General features: G+C 48.1%; 1 protein-coding gene across 3 annotated transcripts; it reads right to left on the bottom strand.

The window, feature by feature from the left end:
* Window positions 1-214: 214 nt before the first annotated feature.
* On the bottom strand, window positions 215-23,555 carry Rdh13 (retinol dehydrogenase 13). 3 transcript variants are annotated; one of them, XM_085842414.1, is made up of 8 exons: window positions 23,353-23,555; window positions 22,800-23,032; window positions 22,120-22,238; window positions 20,636-20,791; window positions 12,361-12,465; window positions 8,436-8,648; window positions 6,851-6,952; window positions 215-2,713 (listed from the first exon to the last, which is right to left on the bottom strand). In XM_085842414.1, exons 2-8 carry the CDS (start codon window positions 22,826-22,828, stop codon window positions 2,469-2,471), a joined length of 969 nt encoding a protein of 322 aa, XP_085698540.1. In that variant the 5' UTR covers window positions 22,829-23,032; window positions 23,353-23,555; the 3' UTR covers window positions 215-2,468. The 3 variants fall into 3 exon arrangements, with proteins under 3 accessions (XP_085698540.1, XP_085698539.1, XP_085698541.1); XM_085842413.1 differs by lacking the exon at window positions 22,800-23,032; XM_085842415.1 differs by lacking the exons at window positions 12,361-12,465; window positions 22,800-23,032.

Below are 23,555 nucleotides of genomic sequence, written 5' to 3'. Positions count from 1 at the left end.
CAACCTGAGTCCAATCCCCAGAACCCATGTCACGGTGGCAGGAAAGAACTGGTTCCATGCAAGTTCCATCCACACACAGCCATGATGCGCGGAACCCTGGAACGGCCAGCCAGACTAAAACTTCCCTGCCTTAAGTTGCTTCTGTCAGAAATGCTGTCCCAGCAAGGCAAACCTCAAACAAAAAGACAATGACAAATTAGTGACAGAAATGCTTATTTCCATTTATTTGATTGTTAACATTGATTGTAAACACAGGGTGTGACAGACCTGTAATCTCTGGACCCCAGAGGCTCAAGACAAGGAGACTGGGAGTTCAAGTTTAGCCTGAACTACATAGTCCATACAGAAGGATAAAATAAAACCTATGACTCAGAGCTGCCACTATGGGTCAGAGGCGAAGGTCCTCGCTACCAAGTCTAACTGAGTTGGATCCTCAGGAACTCACAAGGAGGGACCAGATTCCCACAGGTTGTCCTCTGACCTCCATCATGTAATGCACATACAAGGGCATGTGCACATACATGTACACATACACTCACTCTAAATAAACATTTCTATTTTAAATCTATGAATCAGCTGTTTGGAGATTTCACTGTTTTGCTTCAACAGAATCTTGTATAGCCCAAGCTGACAGAGGATGGCCTTGAACTCTTGATCCTCCTGCCTCTCCCTCTTAAGTGCTGGAGTTACCGATGTGTGCCACTACCCCTAACATGTTACTGTAATCAAACAACAAGAAGAGTCTACAGTTAAGATTGCACAGGAATTGGAGAGACCCTGATCCCAGGTCACATTGGTTTTCTGCGGCAGCAGCTAGCAGCTTTTCATCCCATTCTGTCCTGAGCGCTTCGGGGCTAACCAAGACAGGGTCTGTGCCAGGGTTTACACTGGATCACAGCCACTGTCCAGCACACAAGGTGTCCACAGCTGCCCTGAGTCTGGTGAGAGCTGCAGGCCCACACCATCCCTAAAGGAGCAGTGACCCTTTGCAGTTTGCAATCAAGAGCTGTCTGGTTCATTTGGTTGTCAACCTGACATTCGTAGAGGACACAGAGAGACCCTCATGTGAAGAGCTGCTTAGACCAGACTGCCCTGAGGGATTGTCTGTGGAGCATTTTCTTGATTGCTAGCTGATGTGGGGGGGTAGACGCCCACTGTGGATGGTGCCATCCTTGGCCAGGTAGGCCTGCACAGGTACCTGGGACAGGCATAGTAATACATGCCTTTAATTCTAGGCATGGCAGGTCTCTGTGAGTTCAAGGCCAGCCTAGTCTACATAGCAAGTTCCAGGAAGGCCAGGGTTACAAAGTGAGACCCTCTCTGTAAAAAAAAAAAAAAAAAAGATAATAATAATAAAAATAAAAGCAAGGTATATGACGTATGCCTGTGAGCACACCTCCATTGGTATCTGCTTCAAGTTACTGTCCCGAGTTCCTGCCCATGACTTCCCTCTTTCATGATAAACTATAACCTGTAAGTTAAATAAGCCCTTTTTCTCCCCAAGTTGATTTTGGTCATGGTGTTTATCACAGCAACAGAAAGCAAACTAGAACAACAGCCAAGTCAGAGAGGAGGCAGGAGTATATAAGGGCCCACAAAAATCTATAGCTATGCCTGCCCTTTAACAGTAAACCAATCAGTCCCCCACAGCAGCTTTGGTGTCCACTGTCTTTGGACACTGCCCATAACCAGAGTCTCCTCTATCAGCCTCCCCTTTTAGATTCCTAAAGGAGGCACCTGATGGACCATCTCCCCAGTAACCAACCAACAGAGTCCATGCCTGAGCCAGTGCCTACCTGTGGTCCAACTCAATGTAGCCAGCTAACAATAAATGCTAGAACTAACATTGCCACCTAGAGGATGATGAGGGCATAGCAGCCAGCATCCACAGACTTGAGTTCTAATGGTGCAACACTGTCCCTAGAGGATGATGAGGACATGGCCGTCAGCATCCACAGTCTTGAGATTCTAATAGTACCAATACTGCCCCTAGGGGATGATGAGGGCACAGCAGCCAGCATCCACAGTCTTGAGATTCTAATAGTACCAATACTGCCCCTAGAGGATGATGAGGGCATAGCAGCCAGCATCCACAGTCTTGAGATTCTAATAGTACCAATACTGCCCCTAGAGGATGATGAGGGCATAGCAGCCAGCATCCACAGTCTTGAGATTCTAATAGTACCAATACTGCCCCTAGAGGATGATGAGGGCATAGCAGCCAGCATCCACAGTCTTAAGATTCTAATAGTACCAATACTGCCCCTAGAGGATGATGAGGGCACAGCAGCCAGCATCCACAGTCTTGAGATTCTAATAGTACCAATACTGCCCCTAGAGGATGATGAGGGCATAGCAGCCAGCATCCAGTCTTGAGATTCTAATAGTACCAATACTGCCCCTAGAGGATGATGAGAGCATGGCCAGCAGCAGTCTTGGTAACACAGCTCCATCTGGGTCTCTGAAGGTTATCTGGGAATGGCATGTCCTCTCCCAGGGGACCCATGAGCCATGGCCAAGCCCACCAAATGGGCACTTTCAGTCCAAAGCCTGCGGGCTACTTCCTCGTCTTCAGCCTCAGGAGATGGAGCCTTCTCTCTGAGTCCATCAAAGTACTTCCCCGAAACATTCTCCAGTTCTTCTGCCACGGCCAGATATGTGCTAGGCTGGGCTGCCAGCTGGGGACTCTTGAACAGCAGCCAGAAGAAGGGCCCTACAATCAACCACAGAACAGTCAAAAAATAAAAATTCCCTGCTCCACCCTCAAGGAACCCAAAACCCAGCCTTGGAGGCTAGAAGCTGCCCTCAAATCCCAGGGAACCTACCTCCAGGCCTTTGTGTCTGCAGTTCCCTCTACCTAAAGGGCCCGTCCCAGGCAACACCCCACAAATTCCTCCAAAAGGAGAGATGAATCCAAAAGCGGCCTCCTATAGGAAGCCTCCCTGAGTGTTCCCAGAAAAATGAAAGCACATTTTCCTCTATTCTATGTATTGTTCCTGGAAATAATCTTCTTTCTTCTCGGGCAGGGCACATGTCTCAGACAGGGCATGTGTCTCAGGCAGGGCATGTGTCTCAGGCAGGGCATGTGTCTCAGGCAGGGCATGTGTCTCAGGCAGGGCATGTGTCTCAGGCAGGGCATGTGTCTCAGGCAGGGCATGTGTCTCAGGCAGGGCATGTGTCTCCAGCAGGGCATGTGTCTCCAGCAGGGCATGTGTCTCCAGCAGGGCATGTGTCTCAGGCAGGGCATGTGTCTCAGGCAGGGCATGTGTCTCAGGCAGGGCATGTGTCTCAGGCAGGGCATGTGTCTCAGGCAGGGCATGTGTCTCAGGCAGGGCATGTGTCTCAGGCAGGGCATGTGTCTCAGGCAGGGCATGTGTCTCCAGCAGGGCATGTGTCTCCAGCAGGGCATGTGTCTCCAGCAGGGCATGTGTCTCAGGCAGGGCATGTGTCTCAGGCAGGGCATGTGTCTCAGGCAGGGCATGTGTCTCAGGCAGGGCATGTGTCTCAGGCAGGGCATGTGTCTCCAGCAGGGCATGTGTCTCCGGCAGGGCATGTGTCTCAGGCAGGGCATGTGTCTCAGGCAGGGCATGTGTCTCAGGCAGGGCATGTGTCTCCAGCAGGGCATGTGTCTCGGGCAGGGCATGTGTCTCAGGCAGGGCATGTGTCTCGGGCAGGGCATGTGTCTCAGGCAGGGCATGTGTCTCCAGCAGGGCATGTGTCTCGGGCAGGGCACATGTCTCGGGCAGGGCATGTGTCTCAGGCAGGGCATGTGTCTCAGGCAGGGCATGTGTCTCCAGCAGGGCATGTGTCTCAGGCAGGGCACATGTCTCGGGCAGGGCATGTGTCTCAGGCAGGGCATGTGTCTCAGGCAGGGCATGTGTCTCAGGCAGGGCATGTGTCTCAGGCAGGGCATGTGTCTCAGGCAGGGCATGTGTCTCAGGCAGGGCACGTGTCTCAGGCAGGGCATGTGTCTCCAGCAGGGCATGTGTCTCGGGCAGGGCATGTGTCTCAGGCAGGGCATGTGTCTCCAGCAGGGCATGTGTCTCGGGCAGGGCATGTGTCTCAGGCAGGGCATGTGTCTCAGGCAGGGCATGTGTCTCAGGCAGGGCATGTGTCTCAGGCAGGGCATGTGTCTCAGGCAGGGCATGTGTCTCAGGCAGGGCATGTGTCTCAGGCAGGGCATGTGTCTCAGGCAGGGCATGTGTCTCAGGCAGGGCATGTGTCTCCGGCAGGGCATGTGTCTCCAGCAGGGCATGTGTCTCAGGCAGGGCATGTGTCTCAGGCAGGGCATGTGTCTCCAGCAGGGCATGTGTCTCAGGCAGGGCATGTGTCTCAGGCAGGGCATGTGTCTCAGGCAGGGCATGTGTCTCAGGCAGGGCATGTGTCTCAGGCAGGGCATGTGTCTCAGGCAGGGCATGTGTCTCCAGCAGGGCATGTGTCTCCAGCAGGGCATGTGTCTCCAGCAGGGCATGTGTCTCAGGCAGGGCATGTGTCTCAGGCAGGGCATGTGTCTCAGGCAGGGCATGTGTCTCAGGCAGGGCATGTGTCTCAGGCAGGGCATGTGTCTCAGGCAGGGCATGTGTCTCCAGCAGGGCATGTGTCTCCAGCAGGGCATGTGTCTCCAGCAGGGCATGTGTCTCAGGCAGGGCATGTGTCTCAGGCAGGGCATGTGTCTCCAGCAGGGCATGTGTCTCCAGCAGGGCATGTGTCTCAGGCAGGGCATGTGTCTCAGGCAGGGCATGTGTCTCAGGCAGGGCATGTGTCTTAGGCAGGGCATGTGTCTCAGGCAGGGCATGTGTCTCAGGCAGGGCATGTGTCTCCAGCAGGGCATGTGTCTCAGGCAGGGCATGTGTCTCCAGCAGGGCATGTGTCTCAGGCAGGGCATGTGTCTCAGGCAGGGCATGTGTCTCAGGCAGGGCATGTGTCTCAGGCAGGTCATGTGTCTCCAGCAGGGCATGTGTCTCAGGCAGGGCACGTGTCTCAGGCAGGGCATGTGTCTCAGGCAGGGCATGTGTAGTCCAGGTTGGCCCTGACCTCAACTCACTATACAGCTAAAAATGAACTTAAATTTCTTTCCCTCCCGCCTCTATCTCCAGGGTGTTGGGAGGCGTATCCCAGTGTGTTTGATTTTATGTGGTGCTGGAGATCAAACCCAGAGCTCCAGAAAGACAGCCAAGCAGTTCGCCAACCGAGTGACATCTCCAGCCCTCAATTCTGTGGCCTTCTCATGCTAAAATTCTTAATATACGCCCACTAAATGACTGTCGGGCATTATAAATGCCTGCCACAGTGCTCTGCTGACTCGGACTACATTCTTGTACTCCTTCTCTCACACAGTTGATCCCAAGCGCAGCCTCCTCCCTCCAGTCCTCCCAGTTTGCCTTCCTGCTTTCCCTCTCCCTCAGATCCACTCCTCCTCTGTTTCCCTTCAGAAAAGAGTGGGCGTCCCAGGGATATCAACTAAACACAGCATGACGAGCAAGACGCACTAAGACGAGGCACAATCCCACACGAGCTACACAACCATAGCATACACACAGAGGACCTAGCACAGACCTGTGCAGGCTTGGTGATAGCTGCTTCAGTCTCTGGGAATGAGCCCTACTTAGTTGATTCTGTGGGCCATGTTCTCCTGGTACTCTCAATCCTGCTGGCTCCTACAATTCTTTCTCCCCCTCTTCTCTGGGATTCCCGAGCTTCAAGAGAAGGGATCCCATGAAGCTTTCCAACTGCAGCTCTCTCCACCTAATGTTTGGCTGTGGGTCAGACTAGATTCTCAGCCAGACACTGTGCAGAGCAATTTATGGGCATACTCGGCTGATTTTCCCAGTGACTGTTAGGGTAGACCCATCATGGACCTGACACTAATACTCAATGCAACAAGCATGGCGAGGCATGTCTGTGATCCTAGCACTCAGGAAGCAGAGGCAGGAGGATCAAAATCTGGTCTATACAGTAAGAGGCTATTAAAACTAGGAGGTGTAGGCTGAAGAGACGGCTCAGTGGTTAAGAGCACTGATGCTCTTCCAGAGGTCCTGAGTTCAAATCTCAGTAACCACATGGTGGCTCACAACCATCCGTAATGAGATCTGACGCCCTTTTCTAGTGCCTCTGAAGATAGCTACAGTGTACTTAGATATAATAATAAATAAATCTTTAGGCCGGAGCGAGCAGAGGTCCTGAGTTCAAATTCCCAGCAACCACATGATGGCTCACAACCATCAGTACAGCTATAGTGTACTCATATATACATAAATAAGTAAATAAATAAATCTTTTTTTAAAAAAGACTGGGAGGTGCATTTTCCTGAGTCACTTAGTTTTGAGTGAAGCCAGGGTTACTCAGTGCACAGCCTGACTCCAGGAGTCAAGATATATCCTCCAAGATAGTTTTCTTATTCATCAATGGGGCTCTAGCTCATTTTTGGCTGATCTGAGGCCAGAACCACATAGAACAATGACCCATCTGCTACCCAAGGAAGACATGAGAGAGGTAAAGCCAGCAGCCAGGTGTGGTGGCACACACTTGTAACCCTAGCACTCAGGAGGTGGGAAGATCAGAAGTTCAAGACCAGTCTCATGTCGGTAAGACCACGTTGAGAAAAACAAAACTGCCAAACATGATGGCACATTTATTTAATCCCAACACTCAGGAGACAGGGGAAAACAGATCTCTGTGAGTTCAAGGCCAGCCTGACCTACATAACAAGTTCCAAGCCAGTCAGAAATATATCATGAAACCCAGTCGGAGAAATAAGAATCAAAAGAAGTAAAGTGACAGGCTCTGAGCGAAAGTCTCAGATCCCCCAGGAGAGGGCTCTGTGAGGGACACCAAGCTGGAAGGGACTCACCAAGCATGAAGCCAGAGAAGGCAGAGTTGTGCATGCCCGTATGTCGTCCCAGCTCTGTCCTGGCCACACCAGGGTGCAGTGCATTGACCGTCACACCAGAGCCTGAGAAAAACAGAAACATCGGTGGTGAGCACTGGGGAGATAGTTCAGTTGTTAAGGAGCCTTCTGCAAAGCAGGAGGGCCTCAGTTTGATGTCCAGAATACAGGTCAGAACACGTGTCAGTGGTGGCGCATGCTTGCCATTCCCAGGGAGTGCTGAGGAAGCAGAGATGGACAGATCGCTGGGGCCCACGGACCAGCTAGGTGAGCTTCAGGCCAAGGAGGAGATGCTGTCTCAAATGAAAAACCAAGTGGATGACACCCAACACTGTCCCCTGACTTACACCCGCACACCCCACAGGCATGTGCACATGCTCACACACACTTGCAAACAGGCACTCACAAAGACTAGTGAAAAAAGACTAGGCTGGCCCCACTCCACCCAGGGTCTTCCCCAGCCTGTGCTGCCTCCCACGCTTGAGCCCATATTATCCTCCATGCTTTGAAACCTCAGTTCCCAGTGGCTTCCCCTGAAGGCCTGAAAGACCCACATTTCTGGACTCCCCCACCTCCACCAGAGTCTGAAGCAGAGGACTGGAGTCTAAAATATTATAATTGTGACTATCCCCCAAGGGTGCCTGGCACTGTTTGCTGGTCACAGACAACTCTTGAGAAGCAAGTCAGGGGAAACTTTTTTAATCTCTGAGACTGGAAAGAATGGGGGGGAACCATCTAGAAGGATGCCTGAATTCAACCCACTAGATGCTGAGAGCAACCTCGCACTGACCCAGTCGTGACACGCATGTCTGCAAGCATTCACACATGTCCCTTATGGACCAAAACCACTCCCCGTCTGTACTGGCTAGTTTTGTGTCAACCTGACACAGCTGGAGTTATCACAGAGAAAGGAGCTTCAGTTGAGGAAATGCCTCCATGAGATCCAACTGTAAGGCATTTTCTTAATTAGCGATCAAGGGGGAAAGGCCCCTTGTGGGTGGGACCATCTCTGGGCTGGTAGTCTTGGGTTCTATAAGAGAGCAGGCTGAGCAAGCCAGGAGAGGCAAGCCAGTAAAGAACATCCCTCCATGGCCTCTACATCAGCTCCTGCTTCCTGACCTGCTTCAGTTCCAGTCCTGACTTCCTTTGGTGATGAACAGCAGTATGGAAGTGTAAGCCGAATAAACCCTTTCCTCCCCAACTTGTTTCTTGGTCATGATGTTTGTGCAGGAATAGAAACCCTGACTAAGACACCGTCCCCACCCACAGATTTTCAGCACCAGAGGCTTAGAAGTTTATCCAAGAAAAGCAAGATAAGCATGTCTGATGAAGGCAGGCTGATTGAAACTAAAGAGCAATCATTAGACCCACGATTTATTAGTGATGTCTGCCTCCGGCACTGGAAGGGGACACGGTGGGACAGGTGCCATCCATTTGACCACATTGTTTAAAGCTACTACTTGCCTCTTCATCACCAGCTCAGAGCTATAGAACTATCCGAGACACAGTGAAGAAGGAAGAAGATCAGAAAATATCACCATTTACACACCTTGCAGCCGGTGGCTCAGCTCCTTGGTGAAGAGGACAACAGCTAACTTGCTCTGGCAGTAGGCTGCCTTGGTGTCATACTTTTTCATCTGCCAGTTCAAGTCGTCGAAGTCTATGTGCCCAGCAACATGAGCCAGGGACGAGAGATTGATGATGCGTGATGGGGCCGAGGCCTTCAGCTTATCCAACAGCAAATTTGTCAATAGAAAATGCCCTAGAATGAAGAACAAGGAAATATTTTTCTTCATGGCAAACATTCTTTCTCTGCTTAATGTGTATGAGTGTTTTTGTCTGTATGAGTGCCTGCAAAACATGCATGCAGTGCCCGTGGAGACCACAAGAGGGCAGTGGATCCCCTGGAAGTAGAGTTACATATGTTTGTAAGAGACCATGACAAGTGTTAGGAACACCAAGCCCAAGTCCTTTTCAAGAACAGCCAGTGCCCCTAACCACTGAGCTATCTCTCCAGCCCCACTATTTTATTTTTTTCATACGCAGCAGTATTATAATCCTCATCTTCCTCTAGATCCCCACCCACTTTGTTGTTTTGTTTGGAGTTGTTTTGTTTTCAGAGGAGAAAAATAAAATCTTCATATTTAGGTTCAGTTGGTTTTTCTTTTTTTCAAGTGTAATTTATTAGGGTAGGGGTGGGCACATGTGTCACAGCATGTGTCACAGCATGCATGTGGAGGTAAGGCAACCCTTCAGGAGTTGGTTTTCGCCTTCTATCATGTAGGTCTCAGGGATCAACCTCGGGTCGTGAGGCCTAGCAGGAAGTGAGGATATGAGGGCAAGCTGGCTCTGACATCTGTCATCCATTAATCACCAGGGTTGATCTCAGCTGATCCATCTGGGGCGGCAGGCATCCCTATCCTCCCTCAGTGCCTCACACACATCCAGAAGCTGCACACTTGGTTGAAGTAGATTCCCTTCTACCTTCCACCAAGAGTGGATGAGTGTCTGTGCTCCTCCACTAAAGCGGCCAGGCAAGCTCTCAGAGAGGCGCAGGACACCAAGCCCAGTGTCTTAGTGACTGTTCTACTGCTGCGAAAGTACACCCTGACCAAATCAACTCACAAGAGAAAGCATTTAATTGGGGGCTTGACTAGTTTTAGAGAGTTAGTTTGTGGTAATCATGGTGGCAGGTAGTCAGGCATAGTGTCAAAGAAGGATCTGAAAGCTTTTCACACACACACACCCCACAACACGTCTCCTCCAACAAGGTCACGCCTCTTAGTCCGTCCCAAACAGTTCCACTAACTGGAGACCAAGCATTCAAACATAAGTCTATGGGGGCCATGCTCATTAAAACCACCACACCCAGGTTGGTTTGTTTTGGGTTTTTTTTTTTTTTTTTAATCATAGCTACTTCTGGTGGTGAAATGATAGCTTCCCTTTCATAGCCTTCCTTCCTTTCTTCTTGCCTTCCATTAGCAAGAATAAGGATTTGGGAAGAATTCAAAAGTTTAAGATAAAAAAAAATCATCCAATCAATAAATAGGCTCATGAACTGAACAGACAGTTCTCAACTAAAGAAATACAAATGGCCAACAAATATTTTAAAATGTTTTCTGTCTCTTCAGCTATCAGGGAAAGTACTCTGAGATTTCATCTCAGCCCAGGCCATCACCAAGAAAATAACCGACAAGTGCTGGCAAGGACAGACGTGTGCCAGGAAGAGGAGTCCTTACTCATTGCTGGTGGACGGTACACTGGTGAAGCCACTACGCAAGTCAGTTTGGAGACTTTTCTTCACAGAGCCACCATATGGTCCAGCTCCACCTCTCCTGGACAAAAACTCAAGGGACCACAGAGACACCTGGTCATGGGTGCTTATCACCACAATGAGTCCAATGGCCAGAAAATGGAGCCAGCCTAGAATGACCATCAACAGATGAACAGATAAAGAAAATGTGATAACAAGACCCTGTATTCTGAGAAACAAACAAACAAACAAAAACCAGGCTAAATGGCATATACATACAACCCCAGCACCTAGAAAGTGGAGGAAGGAGGACCAGGTGTTCACAGACATCTTTACAAGTTCAAGGCCAGCATAGGTCTCAAATGAGATGCAATTGGGACAAGAGCATGATGCAGGAGATATGGGTAGAGTCAGAGAGAAATACTGGATAGATAAAGTCATTTTATTTTATGTATTATGAAATTCTCAAAGTTAAATTAATTTTATTTTTTTAGTTCTTTGAGACTGGGACCCGGGCTAGAGAGTTGGCTCAGAGGTTAAGTGCACTAGCTGCTCTTCCAGAGGTCCTGAGTTCAATTCTCAGTAACCACATGGTGGCTCATAACCATCTATAATGAGATCTGGTGTCCTCTTCTGGCCTGCAGACATATATGCAGACAGAATGCTGCATATATAATAAATAAGTAAGTCTTTAGAAAAAGAGAGAGAGACTGGGACTCACTATACACAGCCTTGGACAGTCTGGAAGTTGCTATGTAGACCATGCTGACCTAGGAATTCATAATGATCCACCTGCCTCTGTCTCCCTGGTGCTAGGATTAAAGACATGCACCACCACCTGGCTGAAGAATAAAAAAATAAAACATTTGTGACAGATACATGCAATGGAGAAATAAGAGGCCATAAAAAATTGAATCAGGGCTGGAGAGATGGCTCAGCAGTTAAGAACACTGGCTGCTCTCCCAAGTGACTCAGGCTCAATTCCCAGCACCCACATGGTTGCTCTGCTCACAATCCTATCCTACAGGATCTGATACCCAATTCCAGCCTCACAGGGCACCAGGCATGCACGTGGTACACAGACATACATGCAGGCAACACCCATATGCAATGAATCAAGAAAGAGGTGAGGCAGGGGAGGGGAGGGGAGGGGAGGGGAGGGGAGGGGAGGGGAGGGGAGGGGAGGGGAGGGGAGGGGAGGGGAGGGGAGGGGAGGGGAGGGGAGGGGAGGGGAGGGGAGGGGAGGGGAGGGGAGGGGAGAGAGAGAAAAGGAAGGAAGGAAGGAAGGAAGGAAGGAAGGAAGGCAGGCAGGCAGGCAGGCAGGCAGAGAAAGAAAGAAAGAAAGAAAGAAAGAAAGAAAGAAAGAAAGAAAGAAAGAAAGAAAGAAAGAAAGAAAGAAAGAAAGAAAGAAAGAAAGAAAGAAAGAAAGAAAGAAAGGAAGGAAGGAAGGAAGGAAAGAAAGAAAGAAAGAAAGAAAGAAAAGAAAGAAAGAAAAGAAAGAAAGAAAGAAAGAAAGAAAGAAAGAAAGAAAGAAGTCACTTTCATTGTCAACCTTGTACAATGTAGCCTGAAAACAGAGCCTCAAAGTGGAGCCGCATAGGTCCTGTTGGCTGTGCCCCTGTCTGTAGGGGTATCTTGATTATGAACACTGATGTGGGAGGGTCTTCTCTGAAAGCGGGAGTTTGCTGTTTGCTCCTTTTGAGCCCTGCACTAAGAGTGAGGAAAGCCAGCTGAACACGAGCATGCACACATGCATCTCTCTGCACTTGACTGCAGATGTGCAGTGACTAGCCACTGCAGGTCTTGGCTGCCTTGCCTTCCTCAAGTGACGGACTGTAACCTGGAACTGTGAAGCGGACAAACCCTTTCTCCCATAGCTGCTTTTCTGCCAGGGTGTTTTATACAGCCACAAAAATAAAACTATGAAAGGTGACTAACTGGGGGAAGAAAGAGAAGGGTGGAGGGGAAGCTAAGTGGGGGAGAGGAACAACCGAGACCAAGGTAGGAGGGCACACACACATGAAAATGCCATCATTTATATGACCTCAAAGTAATTTTTAAATAGTAGGAAAAAGAAATGAGGATTCACCCAGTCTATGGTACAAACATATACGTTAATAAATTTTAAAAGAATGGAGCAAGATTCCACACACACCGCAGCGTGGGTGACTCCACATCAAGAACCAACTCTCATCCCATGTAAAACCAGCCCAGGCCTCACCCAAGTAGTTGACACCAAACTGCATCTCAAAGCCATCCTCAGTGGTCCAGTGTGGGCACCGCATCACGGCTGCATTGTTGACCAGAATGTCTACTCGCTCCTCCTCTAGAAGACATGGGTGAGGTCAGATACATCAAGGTGGACTCCACCCCTGCCTGAAGGTAGGACAGTGTCCCACACACGTTCCTGTCTACCTGGCGCCCGGGAAGGTGGATCTTTGAGGAGATGATCGCGCGCGCACCGCTTGGGTAAGATCATGGAATGGGTTCTGATGCAACAGAGCTGGCTGCTCTCCTCCGAAAGGAGAAGGGCCAGGCTAGGACACGGGGAGGATGCTCCACGACAAGAGGCCAAAGGTGAGAGTGATGGGCCCTGACTGGTAGAAGTAAGTTACTGGGGGAAGGTCTTGGAAACTACCAAAGTGTCCTGAGTTCTAGCCCCACTCTCTGCCCGCTCACTTAGTCAGCCATGATGTGAGCAACCTCTACCTCATCTTCCCACAGCCATGTACTGAGCCTGATCCCTAGGAGTTCAACACATAACCTTGACTGTCACAGAGATGATCTAGATCGAGTGAGGTCCTCGGGGCTAGGGATACAGCTCAAGTTTACTGCTTGTGTAGCATGCACCAGGCTCTGGCTCCCGTCCCCAGTACCACATGAAACAACTCTAGTGGAAATACCTATAATCCATACAGGAGGAGGCTAAGAGGATTAAAAGGCTGGGGCCATCCTATATAGACAGGGAGTTCAAGGACAACCTGGGCTAGACACGTTGTTTCAAACGAACATAAATAGGGACTGGAGTTAGGAGTGCATACATATTGTTCTTAAAGAGGATCCTGGACACTTGATCTGGCTGACATCACGAAACGCTACAAACCAAGCAACCTGAACAACAGTAATTGGGGCTGGAGAGATGGCTCAGCGGCTAAGCCACTTGCTGATTTTGAAGAGTACCTGGGTTCAGTTCTTCGCACTGATATGGTAGCTGCCCTAGGTGGTTTTATGTCAACTTGACTCAAGCTAGAATCATCTAAAAGGTGGAAACCTCAATTGAGAAAATGCTTCTATAAGATATGGCTGTAGGCAAACTTTAGGACATTTTCTTAATTGGTGATTGATAGGGGAAGGCCCAGCCCACTGTGGTTGGTGCCATCCTTGGGTTGGTGGTCCTGGGTTCTATAGGAAAGCAGGCGAAGCAAGCCATGAGGAGCAAGCCAGTAGGCACCACCCCTCTATGACCTCTGCATCAGTTCCTCCTACCTCCAGGTCCCTGCCCTGTTTGAGCTTCCTTCAATGTTGAAATATAAGCCAAATAAACCCTTTCCTCCCCAAACTGCTCTAGGTCATCGTGTTTCATTTCAGCAACAGAAACCCTCACTAAAACAGTAGCTCACAATTGTCCATAACTCCAGTTCTAAGGGATCCAATGCCTTCTTCTAGTCTCCTTGTGTACCAGGCACAAACGTGGTAAATATAAATACACGCAGGCAAAGCACTCATACAAATAAAATAAAAATAAATACATCTTAGCCAGGCAGTGATGGTGCACGCCTTTAATCCCAACACTCTTGGAGGCAGAGGCAGGAGGATCTCAGTGAGTTTGAGGCCAGCCTGATCTACAGAGTGTGTTCCAGGATAGACAGAGAAATGCTGTCTTAAAAAAACCTACCCCTGTCCAAAAAAAAAAAAAAAAAAATCTTTAAAAGAACCAGAAATGGATGGCCAAGATGCTGAGAAGCCAGGATCAGGATCTTAGCAAGGGCTAGACCAGCTGGGGCTGACAAAGAGAATCTGCCCCAGGCCTTGGCTAGTAGATGGCCAACTCCACCCACATCTTCCCTCTGTGCACAGCCCTCTGTGTCCCAGTTTCCCATAATGAGGACACCAGGGACACTGACCTAGGGCCCATCCTGATGACCTCACTTCAACTTGATAGCCTCTACAAGAGCCAATCTCCAAACAAGGTCACCTTCTGAAATCCTAAGAGTCAGAGCCTCCCCCATGGAGACATACTGAATCCATAACACTTCCAAGAGAGTGTCAGCGGACTAAGGAATTGGGTGTCTCCACCGAAGAGATGTGGACCAGGATCTTACTTGTCACCCAGTGGGTGAGTGGAATATAAGGCACCAATGACGAACACAAGCTCCAAGCCGCAGGTGGCAGTGCAGGCTACCAGGGAAGCTGGGGCAGGATTACAAGTTCAAGGCCAGCCAGGGTCATAAAGCAAAACCTTGTCTCAGGGCTGGAGAGATGGCTCAGAGGCTAAGAGCACATACGGCTGGCTCTTGCAGAGGAGCGGACTTCCGTTCCCAACAGTCACATCCGTCAGGAGTCCCAGCTTCCTGTAACTCCAGCTCCCGAGTACCCATTGCCCTGTCCTGGTCTCTGCAGGCACCCGTACAGACACCCGAACAGACACACATACAGACACACGTACAGACACACCAATATATGTAACCAAAAATAAATAAGTAATAAAATAAGTCACTGCTGAGCCTAGTGGCACAGGGCTTTAATCCCGGCACAGAGAGACTGCTTCTCCTTTTAATTCAGCCTGGGACCCCAGCCTATGGGATGATGACACTGCCCAGTCAGAATACGTCTTCAGTCTTCTCATCCCAATTAACTGCCTTTGGAAACTCCCTGACAGACGAGCCCAGGAGTTTATCTCCCAGAAGATTCTAGAACCAACTACCATCCGTGGACAAAGTCCCAGGTTTGATTCCCAGTTGGCGTGGGGGTGTGGGGAGGGATGGAGGCACATCCTATCTGCAACCAGGCAGACAAGAGTTCAAAGCTTAGCTCTCAAGCCTGATAATCCTGGCCAGCCTAGGCTACAGAGTGAGACTCTGTCTGGAAAAAAAAAAAAAAAAACCTGACTGGATTTTTGACACTGGCCATTTCACATTGCTTCTCTGAGACTCAGTTTCTTCCTTTATTAAAAAGGATAACAGAGCTGAAGAGATGGCTCGGTGATTAACAGCACTGACTGCTCTTCCAGAGGTCCTGAGTTCAATTCCCTGCAACCACTTGGTGGCTCACAACCATATGGGATCTGATGCCCTCTTCCAGTGTGTGTAAACACAGCTTCAGTGTTCTCATACAAATAAAATAAATAAAACCTTTATAAAGGGGGGCTGGAGACATGGCTCAGAGGTTAAGAGCACTGTCTGTTCTTCCAGAGGACCTGAGTTCAATTCCCAACAACCACATGGTGGCTCATGATCACCTGTAACGAGCCTCTTCTGGCCTGCAGGCATATATCCAGGCAGAATAACTAAATAAACAAAATCTAAAAAAATAAAAAATAAATAAAATGGATACTAGTACCTGCCTGCTAGAACCAGGTAATTACTAGTTAATCACCAAGTATATTCTAAGCACCTATTATTGGACACTGGAAATACAGGGTGGACAGGAGAGTTGAGGTTACCACCTTCCTGAAATGAATATTCCAGCAAGACTGAAAACCAAACACACTCAAAAGAGAACTCTCCTACTTCATCAATAAATAAATTCTGACCACAGATGGTTTCTCAGGCCAATAAGTGGTTTCATTTTTAAAAAATAAAAATAAACTCTCTTGGACTAGCGATGGCTTGGTAGCTGAGAGTACACACTGCTCTTGCAGAAGACACAAGTCCAATGTGGTTCCCAGCACCCACATCAGGCAGTTCACAACCTCCTGCAACCCCCGCTACACAGGAGAGGGATCCAAAACACCCATCTTCACAGACCCATAGAGATACACATAATTAAAAGTAATGAGACGTTTTTTACAAAGAACTCACCAGAGGTAGCTGTGCTGGGAACAAATGGGCTGGAAAATGGTTCAAAGAGCAAAGGCGCTTGCCAACACCGTGGCACAAGTGGACAGATATGCGCGCGCGCGCGCACACACACACACACACACACGATAAATAATCTAAAACATATATATCAAGAAAAAAGCCAGAAGTGATTGCTGAAGGGTGGTAATCGTAGCTATTCAGGACACTGACTATTCAGCACAGCTCAGAGCCAGTCTCAAAAGTTTAAAAAAGGGCAATGGAGACAGATGGCTAAGGAGGGAAAGGCACTTGCTGCCAAGACTGACTTCCTGAGTTCAAGCTCCAAAGCCCACATGATGGAAACAAAGAACCAACCCCTCTGACCTCCACACATACACTGTGGTAAATGTATGCACACATGTGCACATATGCACGCATGCACTGACTGCTCCTGCAAATTGTACTCTGATCTCCATATGTGTGCTGTGACAAATCTACACCCACAAATGCTAGATGGATGACAGATAGATAAATACATACATACATACATATATACATACATACATACATACATACATGGTAGATAGATACAGATACACAGATGATAGATGATAAAATATACATACATAATAGATAGGTAGATAGATACATTATAGATAGATAGATATAGATAGATAGATACATACATACATACATACAAACAAACAAACATACATACATACATAGATACATACATACATACATAGATACATAGATTATAGACAATACATACATACATAAATACATACATGATGGATAGATACATAGATGATAGATACATACATACATGATATATACATACACAGATACACAGATGATAGATACATACATGATAGATACATACATACATACATGCATACATACATACAAACACTGACAGATGGATACATGGATGGATGGATAGATAGATAGATAGATAGATAATTACAGTAAATATAACTTAAATGTTAACAAATGGCTGGAGAAGTGGCTCAGAGGTTGAGAGCACTGGCAGCTCTTCCAGAGGACCTGGGTTTGATTCCCAGCTCCCACATGCTGGCTCACAGTCCTCCATGCAGTTCCAGAGGCCCTCTTTTGGCCTCTGCAAGCACTGTACGTGAGTGCTGCACATACATGTATGTAATAAAAACACCTATACACATAAATAATTTTTTCATTTTTCTTTTGTTTGTTTTTTCAAGACAGGGTTTCTCTGTGTAGCCTTGGGTGTCCTAGAACTCACACTGTAGACCAGGCTGTCCCCAAACTTAAAGAGATTCTCCTGCTTCTGCCTCCTAGGTGCAGGGGTGATTAAAGGCACACACCACCACTGCCCACCACACATAAATAATTTTTAATAAATCAATTAAAATAAGGAATACACTTTGTACTTCCTGGCAGTTGCTTCAAGATGGAGCTATGGGGCTAGAGAGATGGCTCAGTGGTTAAGAGCACTGACTGCTCTACCAGAGGTCCTGAGTTCAAATACCAGCAACCATATGGTGGCTCACAACCATCTAAAATGAGATATGATGCCCTCTTCTGGTGTGTCTGAAGACAGCTACAGTGTACTTACATATAATAAATAAATCTTTTTTTAAAAGATGGAGCTATGGCCCTATTCAAAATACTGATGCATGACAGTTTGACATCACCTAAAAGGTTGTCACCCCTCATTGTGACAGAAATACAGAATTTGCCAGATGAGCCCTGGGATTATCCAAGGTCACTCACAAGAAAGCTCAGGCACTGCCCTCGAGCAGCACACACATCATCATGTGACCTGATACATAGAGCGCTTCTGACTCGTCACTGCCCTCACATCACCAGAAAGGCTGGGAGCAAGGATGAGTCGGTGTCCTGCCCTTCTCCATTACCCTTCAACTTCAGACCCAATTCTGAAATAAGTGCAACCTCATCCAGCTGCTAGCCTTGCGAATTGTCCACGGCAGCACGGTGTCCCACTCCCCAGATCTGACTCTTGGCTCTCCATTTGACTCCTGTCTCCCAATCACACTGTAGATGCTGTGGTTTTAATCACTGTAACACATCCCCACCACTGGGTCCATCCTTCATCCTGCACAGTCAGGGTCTACTCTGCCATGAACTCCCAAAAAGATGCCATGGGACTAAGTGAGAATGGAGCTCAGGAGTAAAGCATTTGCCTAGAGTCTCCAGGTGAGGAAGCAGTAGGGCATTGCCTAAAATCCCCTACTGAGGGGCTGGGGGTGTGGCTTAATGGTAGAGTGCCTGCCCAGAATGAACTAGTAAAGGGCTGAGGGTGTGGTTCAGCAGCAGTCTTTAACCTAGCATTCCCAAGGTCCTAAGTGCTATGGCACAGTGGTGCACACCTGTAAGCTCAGCTCTCAGGAGTCTGTGGCAGGAGGATTTTGAGTTTAAGAGCAGTTTAGATAATACATAAGACCCTGTCTCAAAAAAAAAAAAAAAAAAAAAAAAACCTTTTCAAGAAGCATGTTGAACTCCTGACCTACTGAGATATTGTGTGTAACATAATGAGTTAAGATGGGGACAGGGACAGGTGTGGTGGTGTATGCCTTTAATCCTCGCACTCAAGAGACAGGGGCAGGTGGATCTCTGTGAGTTCCAGGCCAACCCATCTACATAGACAGTTCCAGGCCAGCCAGAGCTACACAGTAAGACCCAGTCTCAAAAAAATAAATTAATAAAAATGTTCATTTTTTTTATTTTTTTTTTAAAGTGGTAAGGGGAGGTGTATATGTGCCACACACACTCTGATGAAGTCTGCTTAGCAGGCCGAGAGGCAGAGTTTCATGGAAGCTCACCTCCTGGAGTCTTGGTGTTCTCATTAACCCATATACTCATACCCTATTCCCGAGTTAGTCTGGTGTATGGAGCCACGTGCTCTCTTTTAGTATTATCTTATTATAAGTGCCTTTTAAGATTGAAATCTGACATAGCTAAGCCTTCACCAGTGTTCCAACGTCCTAGAAGGTCCTTGAGCTGACCATGGGCTTGGAATTCAGTAAGAATGTTGCCTATTCAGTGACATTCAGAATTGCCTCTGGTATTAAACTATCACTTAGAATAAAAGCCAAGTCGCTCCCATATACAGGAATTTACAATGGTTTAGGAAGTAGATCGGGCTGTGGTTTTAGAGTATTGCATTATTCATGAGATGATTAGCTAGAACAGAACTCCCTAATTAGAACCATGACTTGGGTGTGAAAGCCCTTGCCCTAGGAGTGAAAAGACCTCACACCTGGCTTCTAAGACTACAGCTGACCTTAGATAGGGCTGACTTTGTCTCAGTTATTTTATTGCCCAGTTCCTGCCAGTCTTTGTGTTTACATTCCTCTGTTCTGTGTAAGAGTCATTAAGCATCCGGTAACCTCATTTGTACTTTGCCGACGTGTCACCTAACTTCCCTATTTTCTTCTGTATAAAAAGTTTGATGCTCAATTTGACAAATTACATTCAGATTCTACACAACCTCTCCTGTGTGCATCTGTCTGTCATTCAATTCCTGCCAACTCCTTGCCCACCTGTGACCAGAGACCCGTTCCATGCAGACAAAGGGACCCAGAGGGTCTGCGGCATATATGCCATGCCTTGACTCATGCAATCTTCAGAAGCCCCAACCGCAGAGCAGGGAGAATTCTTCCCCCCAAAGGCCTTCAAGCTCGAACATCAACTCACTTCTGACTTTAAACTCAATCCAGTCTGGAACCTGAAACCTCTGCCCAGGACCTGCATGTCCTGGGTCTCCAAGCTGCGAGCAACAGCTCTGGGTCTTGTCAGCTCTACAACTAGGTGAGCCAATTCCTTGTAGAGAGTGTGTGTGTGTGTGTGTGTGTGTGTGTGTGTATGTATAGACATAGTCATTCATAAATACATACACACTCACATACATACATACATATCTTTAAGATAAAATAATATCACCATAACCATGGCAACTTACAAAAAATGTATTGGAGGTTTACAGTTTCAGAGTGTTAGTGTTCATGACCACCAAAGTGGGGAGCATGGCAGCAGACAGACAGGTATGGGGCTGGGTCAATAGCTAGAGCTTCTATCTGATCCATACACACGAGGCAAGAGAAAGCTAACTGAGAATGCTGTAGGCTTCTAAAACCTCAAAGTTCACGCTCACTGACACTCCAGCAAGGCCACACCTCCAAATCCTTCCCAAAAGTCCTAGCAACTGGACACCAGCATTCAGACACATGACCCTGTGTAGGTGATTCTCACTCAAACCACTGCTCCCTCCTACTCTGAGAGAATGTCAACAGTCCACAAGCCAGGTCATGATGGACTCTCCCAAGCAGGCACAGCTAGCTGATCTTATGAAGAGAACAGAAAACCAGGTAGCAGCCGCATTTAGCCAGCGGACCCCGTTGGCCAGCCTCTGCTCCAGAGCTTACAGGCTTTAGGTACCTCAGAGGCTAACCTGAAGCTACAAACCTTGGCTGGAAAAGTCAATGTCCTCTTGCCTACCTTTAATGATCTTCCTTGCAAACTCTCGGATGGACTTGAGGGAAGCCAAGTCTAGGTGCTCAGCACGTACACGGGGATTCAAGGTCTCTCCCCGAATGTCCTTTGCAGCCACCTCGCACTTCTCCATGTCACGACAGGCCAGAATAATGTTGCCTCCTGGAACAGGAAAAGAGAACACACCTAGCCTACACATCTGTCCAACAGAAATACAAGCATACACTCACCTTAATCCTGCACACAAGTGTTCTCAGTAACACAGTCAATAGCCAAAAGATGGAAACTCAACTATTCCCAGGCTTGGTGATGTAGACTTCAAATGGCAGTGACTCTGGAGGCTGAGGCAAGAGGATTGCAAGTTCAAGGCCTGCCTAGGTTACAAAGTATGTTCAAGACCTGCCTGGGCAACTTGGTAAGAACCTGTCTCAAAAAAGTCAAAACAGGGCTGAGGATGTACTTCATCTCACCTGCCTAGAATCCCCCAGTGAGGGGCTGGGGTGTGGCTCAGTGGTAAACCACCTGCCTAGCAAACAAGACACCCTGGGTTCAATCCCCAAAACACACACACACACAAAATAGCAAATGTCCACCCACTAATCAATACATAAACTAACTGCAGTCTATCCATGCAATAGCATACTATTCGGCCATAACTGTAGTAATGCACTGACATATGACAAGGTGAACGGACCTTGAAACTGTACACTCAGTGAGTCAGACATTCATACATGCATTCATTTATATGCAATGTCCAGAAGAGGTAAATCCACAAAGAGAAATGATGCAGGTTTCCTGGAGCTAGGAGATTTGGGGGAAGAGGAGGTGTTATGAAAATATTCTAAAGGCATGTGGGAAGACGAAAATATTCGAAGGACGTATGGAAATGTGCTACTGTTATTCTGAGAAATGCCACCAGAGGCTATCCTCTGTCCTCCACAAGGATGTGCACGCATATGCACATGTGTACCCACCTCCCCCCTATACACACAAAGCAAACATATCAAGATATACAAATACTAAGGCTGGCAGTTGGCTCAACAGGTCACAGCACTTACTGCTAAGTCTGAGGACCAGGGTTCAATGTCAGGACCTACACAGCAGAAGGAGAGAACCAGCTTCCATGGCTGTCCACACAGACGGCAAACTCGAACCCACTCCACCCCAACATACACACACTACATAATAAAAACAGGTTGGGTTTCGGATTTTTTTGAGAATGTGAATTATGGAGTTGTTAGGGTGTGTGTAGTGTCTGCCTTTATTCACTTAGCACAACATCCTGTAGAATCATTACACAGAAGCATGTCTGAATTCCTTTCCTTTTGAAAGCATAGTAATATTCCACTGTATGGATGAGCCATATTCTGTTTATTTGTCTGCAAATGGATACCTGGAATGCTTCTGCCTTCGAGGTATTATAAACAAGGCTGCCATACACAACACTGTGCACATAACTCTTCAAACCCCGGAGCAGGTGCTGCTCTTACCTCTTTTAGCCAGCTCCAAAGCAGTTTGTTTCCCGATGCCTGTATTGGCTCCTGTCACGATAACAGTCTTCCCAGGTATGGTGGCCTTGCTGGGACAAGCCCCACCAGCGACATAGTCCCTGAAGGTGAGAAACAGCACAGTGAGTTCTGTCTGCCTCGTGCCTGCCTCAAGATTTATGAGCTGGGGCAAACCACTTGTAAGCTCACATCCATCACCAAAGCACCCAAACACACGGGAGTCCTCGTCATGGCCTCAGAAAAGCATTATACGTTGGAACATCTCCAAGAGGTCACAATCGTTTATTTATACTTTTATAAAAACAAAAGACAATAGCCAGAAGTGGTAGCACACACTTGCAAGCCCAGTACTCGGGAGGCAATGGCAGGAATACCAGGAATTTAAGGTCATCATCCTCAACTGCAGAGCAAGCGCAAGACCAGCAAGGCTACATGCTGCCTTGTCTATAGATGGATGGATGGACAGACCAGACCGACAGACAGACAGAATGCATGACGTTGGAAGGAGCATGTGTCAGAAGGGGTCCATGGAAGTTGGAGAACATGATTGGGAAGCGGGTGTGTATACATCAAGAAGCTGGAGAGATGTCTCAGCAGTAAGAGCACTGCTGCTCTTACAGAGGACCCAGGATCAGCTCCCAGCACCCCACACGGTGACTCACAATAACTCCAGTTCCATGGGATCTAACATCTTCTTTTAATCTCCGACAGCATAGCATATGCATACATGCAGGGGGGTGGGGAACACCTCATGTAAGCTGTTAGCGATGACAGACACGTATGCCCTTGGTCCCAGCACTCAGGAGGCAGAGGCAGGTAGATCTCATGAATTCAAAATCAGCCTGGTCTATATAACGAGTTCCAGGCCAGCCAAGGCTTCATAGTGAGACCCAGTCTGAAAAACGCAAGGAAGGAAATAAGGACGGGGGAGGAGAGGAAAGGGAAGAAAGGAAGGAAGGGGAGGCAAACAGGCTGGGCAAAGAGGAAAGGGTAGAGAAGAAGTAGTGTGGTCCAGAGATAAAATGAGCACAAGATCCATGCTCCACCCCTTCTCCCTAGGTGACCTTGAAGAGGTGACCCGCCCTCCTCTCCCGGAAAAGCCGTACTAGTGGGTGAGCGGGAAGAATTCGTCTGAGGACCTAGGACAAGGGATCCTTCTCTGGCCTTGTTCGGCACTCCCCTGTCGCAAACCTACCACCAAGCGCGCAGACTCACTTGAGCAGCACGGTGCCGCCGATCACCGTGCCCACTACGGACACCGGCAGCAGAAAGCGGTTCATCCCAGGCTGGGGAAAAGGGTGTCCGTGGGTCTGCACTCCAGGCCACTCCGCAGACGAACGCGCTGCCCAGAAACCCACGTGCGCTCGAGTAGCGTGAACGTGGAATCGCACAGCCACCAGAACCCGGCTTTGGGGAGT

This window comes from Mus caroli, unplaced genomic scaffold, assembly GCF_978045245.1.
Source record: "Mus caroli unplaced genomic scaffold, Mus_caroli_1 scaffold_8, whole genome shotgun sequence".
NCBI classification, from domain to species: domain Eukaryota; kingdom Metazoa; phylum Chordata; class Mammalia; order Rodentia; family Muridae; genus Mus; species Mus caroli.
The sequence above is the reverse complement of the archived record's forward strand: the minus strand, read 5'-3'. Positions and strand labels throughout refer to the sequence as shown.

Coding starts and splice junctions, on each gene's coding strand:
- Rdh13 (XM_085842413.1), bottom strand. CDS start 23,417: ATGAACCGCTTTCTGCTGCCGGTGTCCGTAGTGGGCACGGTGATCGGC. Junction 20,792..22,119: donor TTTGGAGCTGGCTAAAAGAG/GTAAGAGCAGCA, acceptor TTCCTGTTCCAG/GAGGCAACATTATTCTGGCC. Junction 6,953..8,435: donor GCTGAGCCACCGGCTGCAAG/GTGTGTAAATGG, acceptor TGTTTTTCTCAG/GCTCTGGTGTGACGGTCAAT.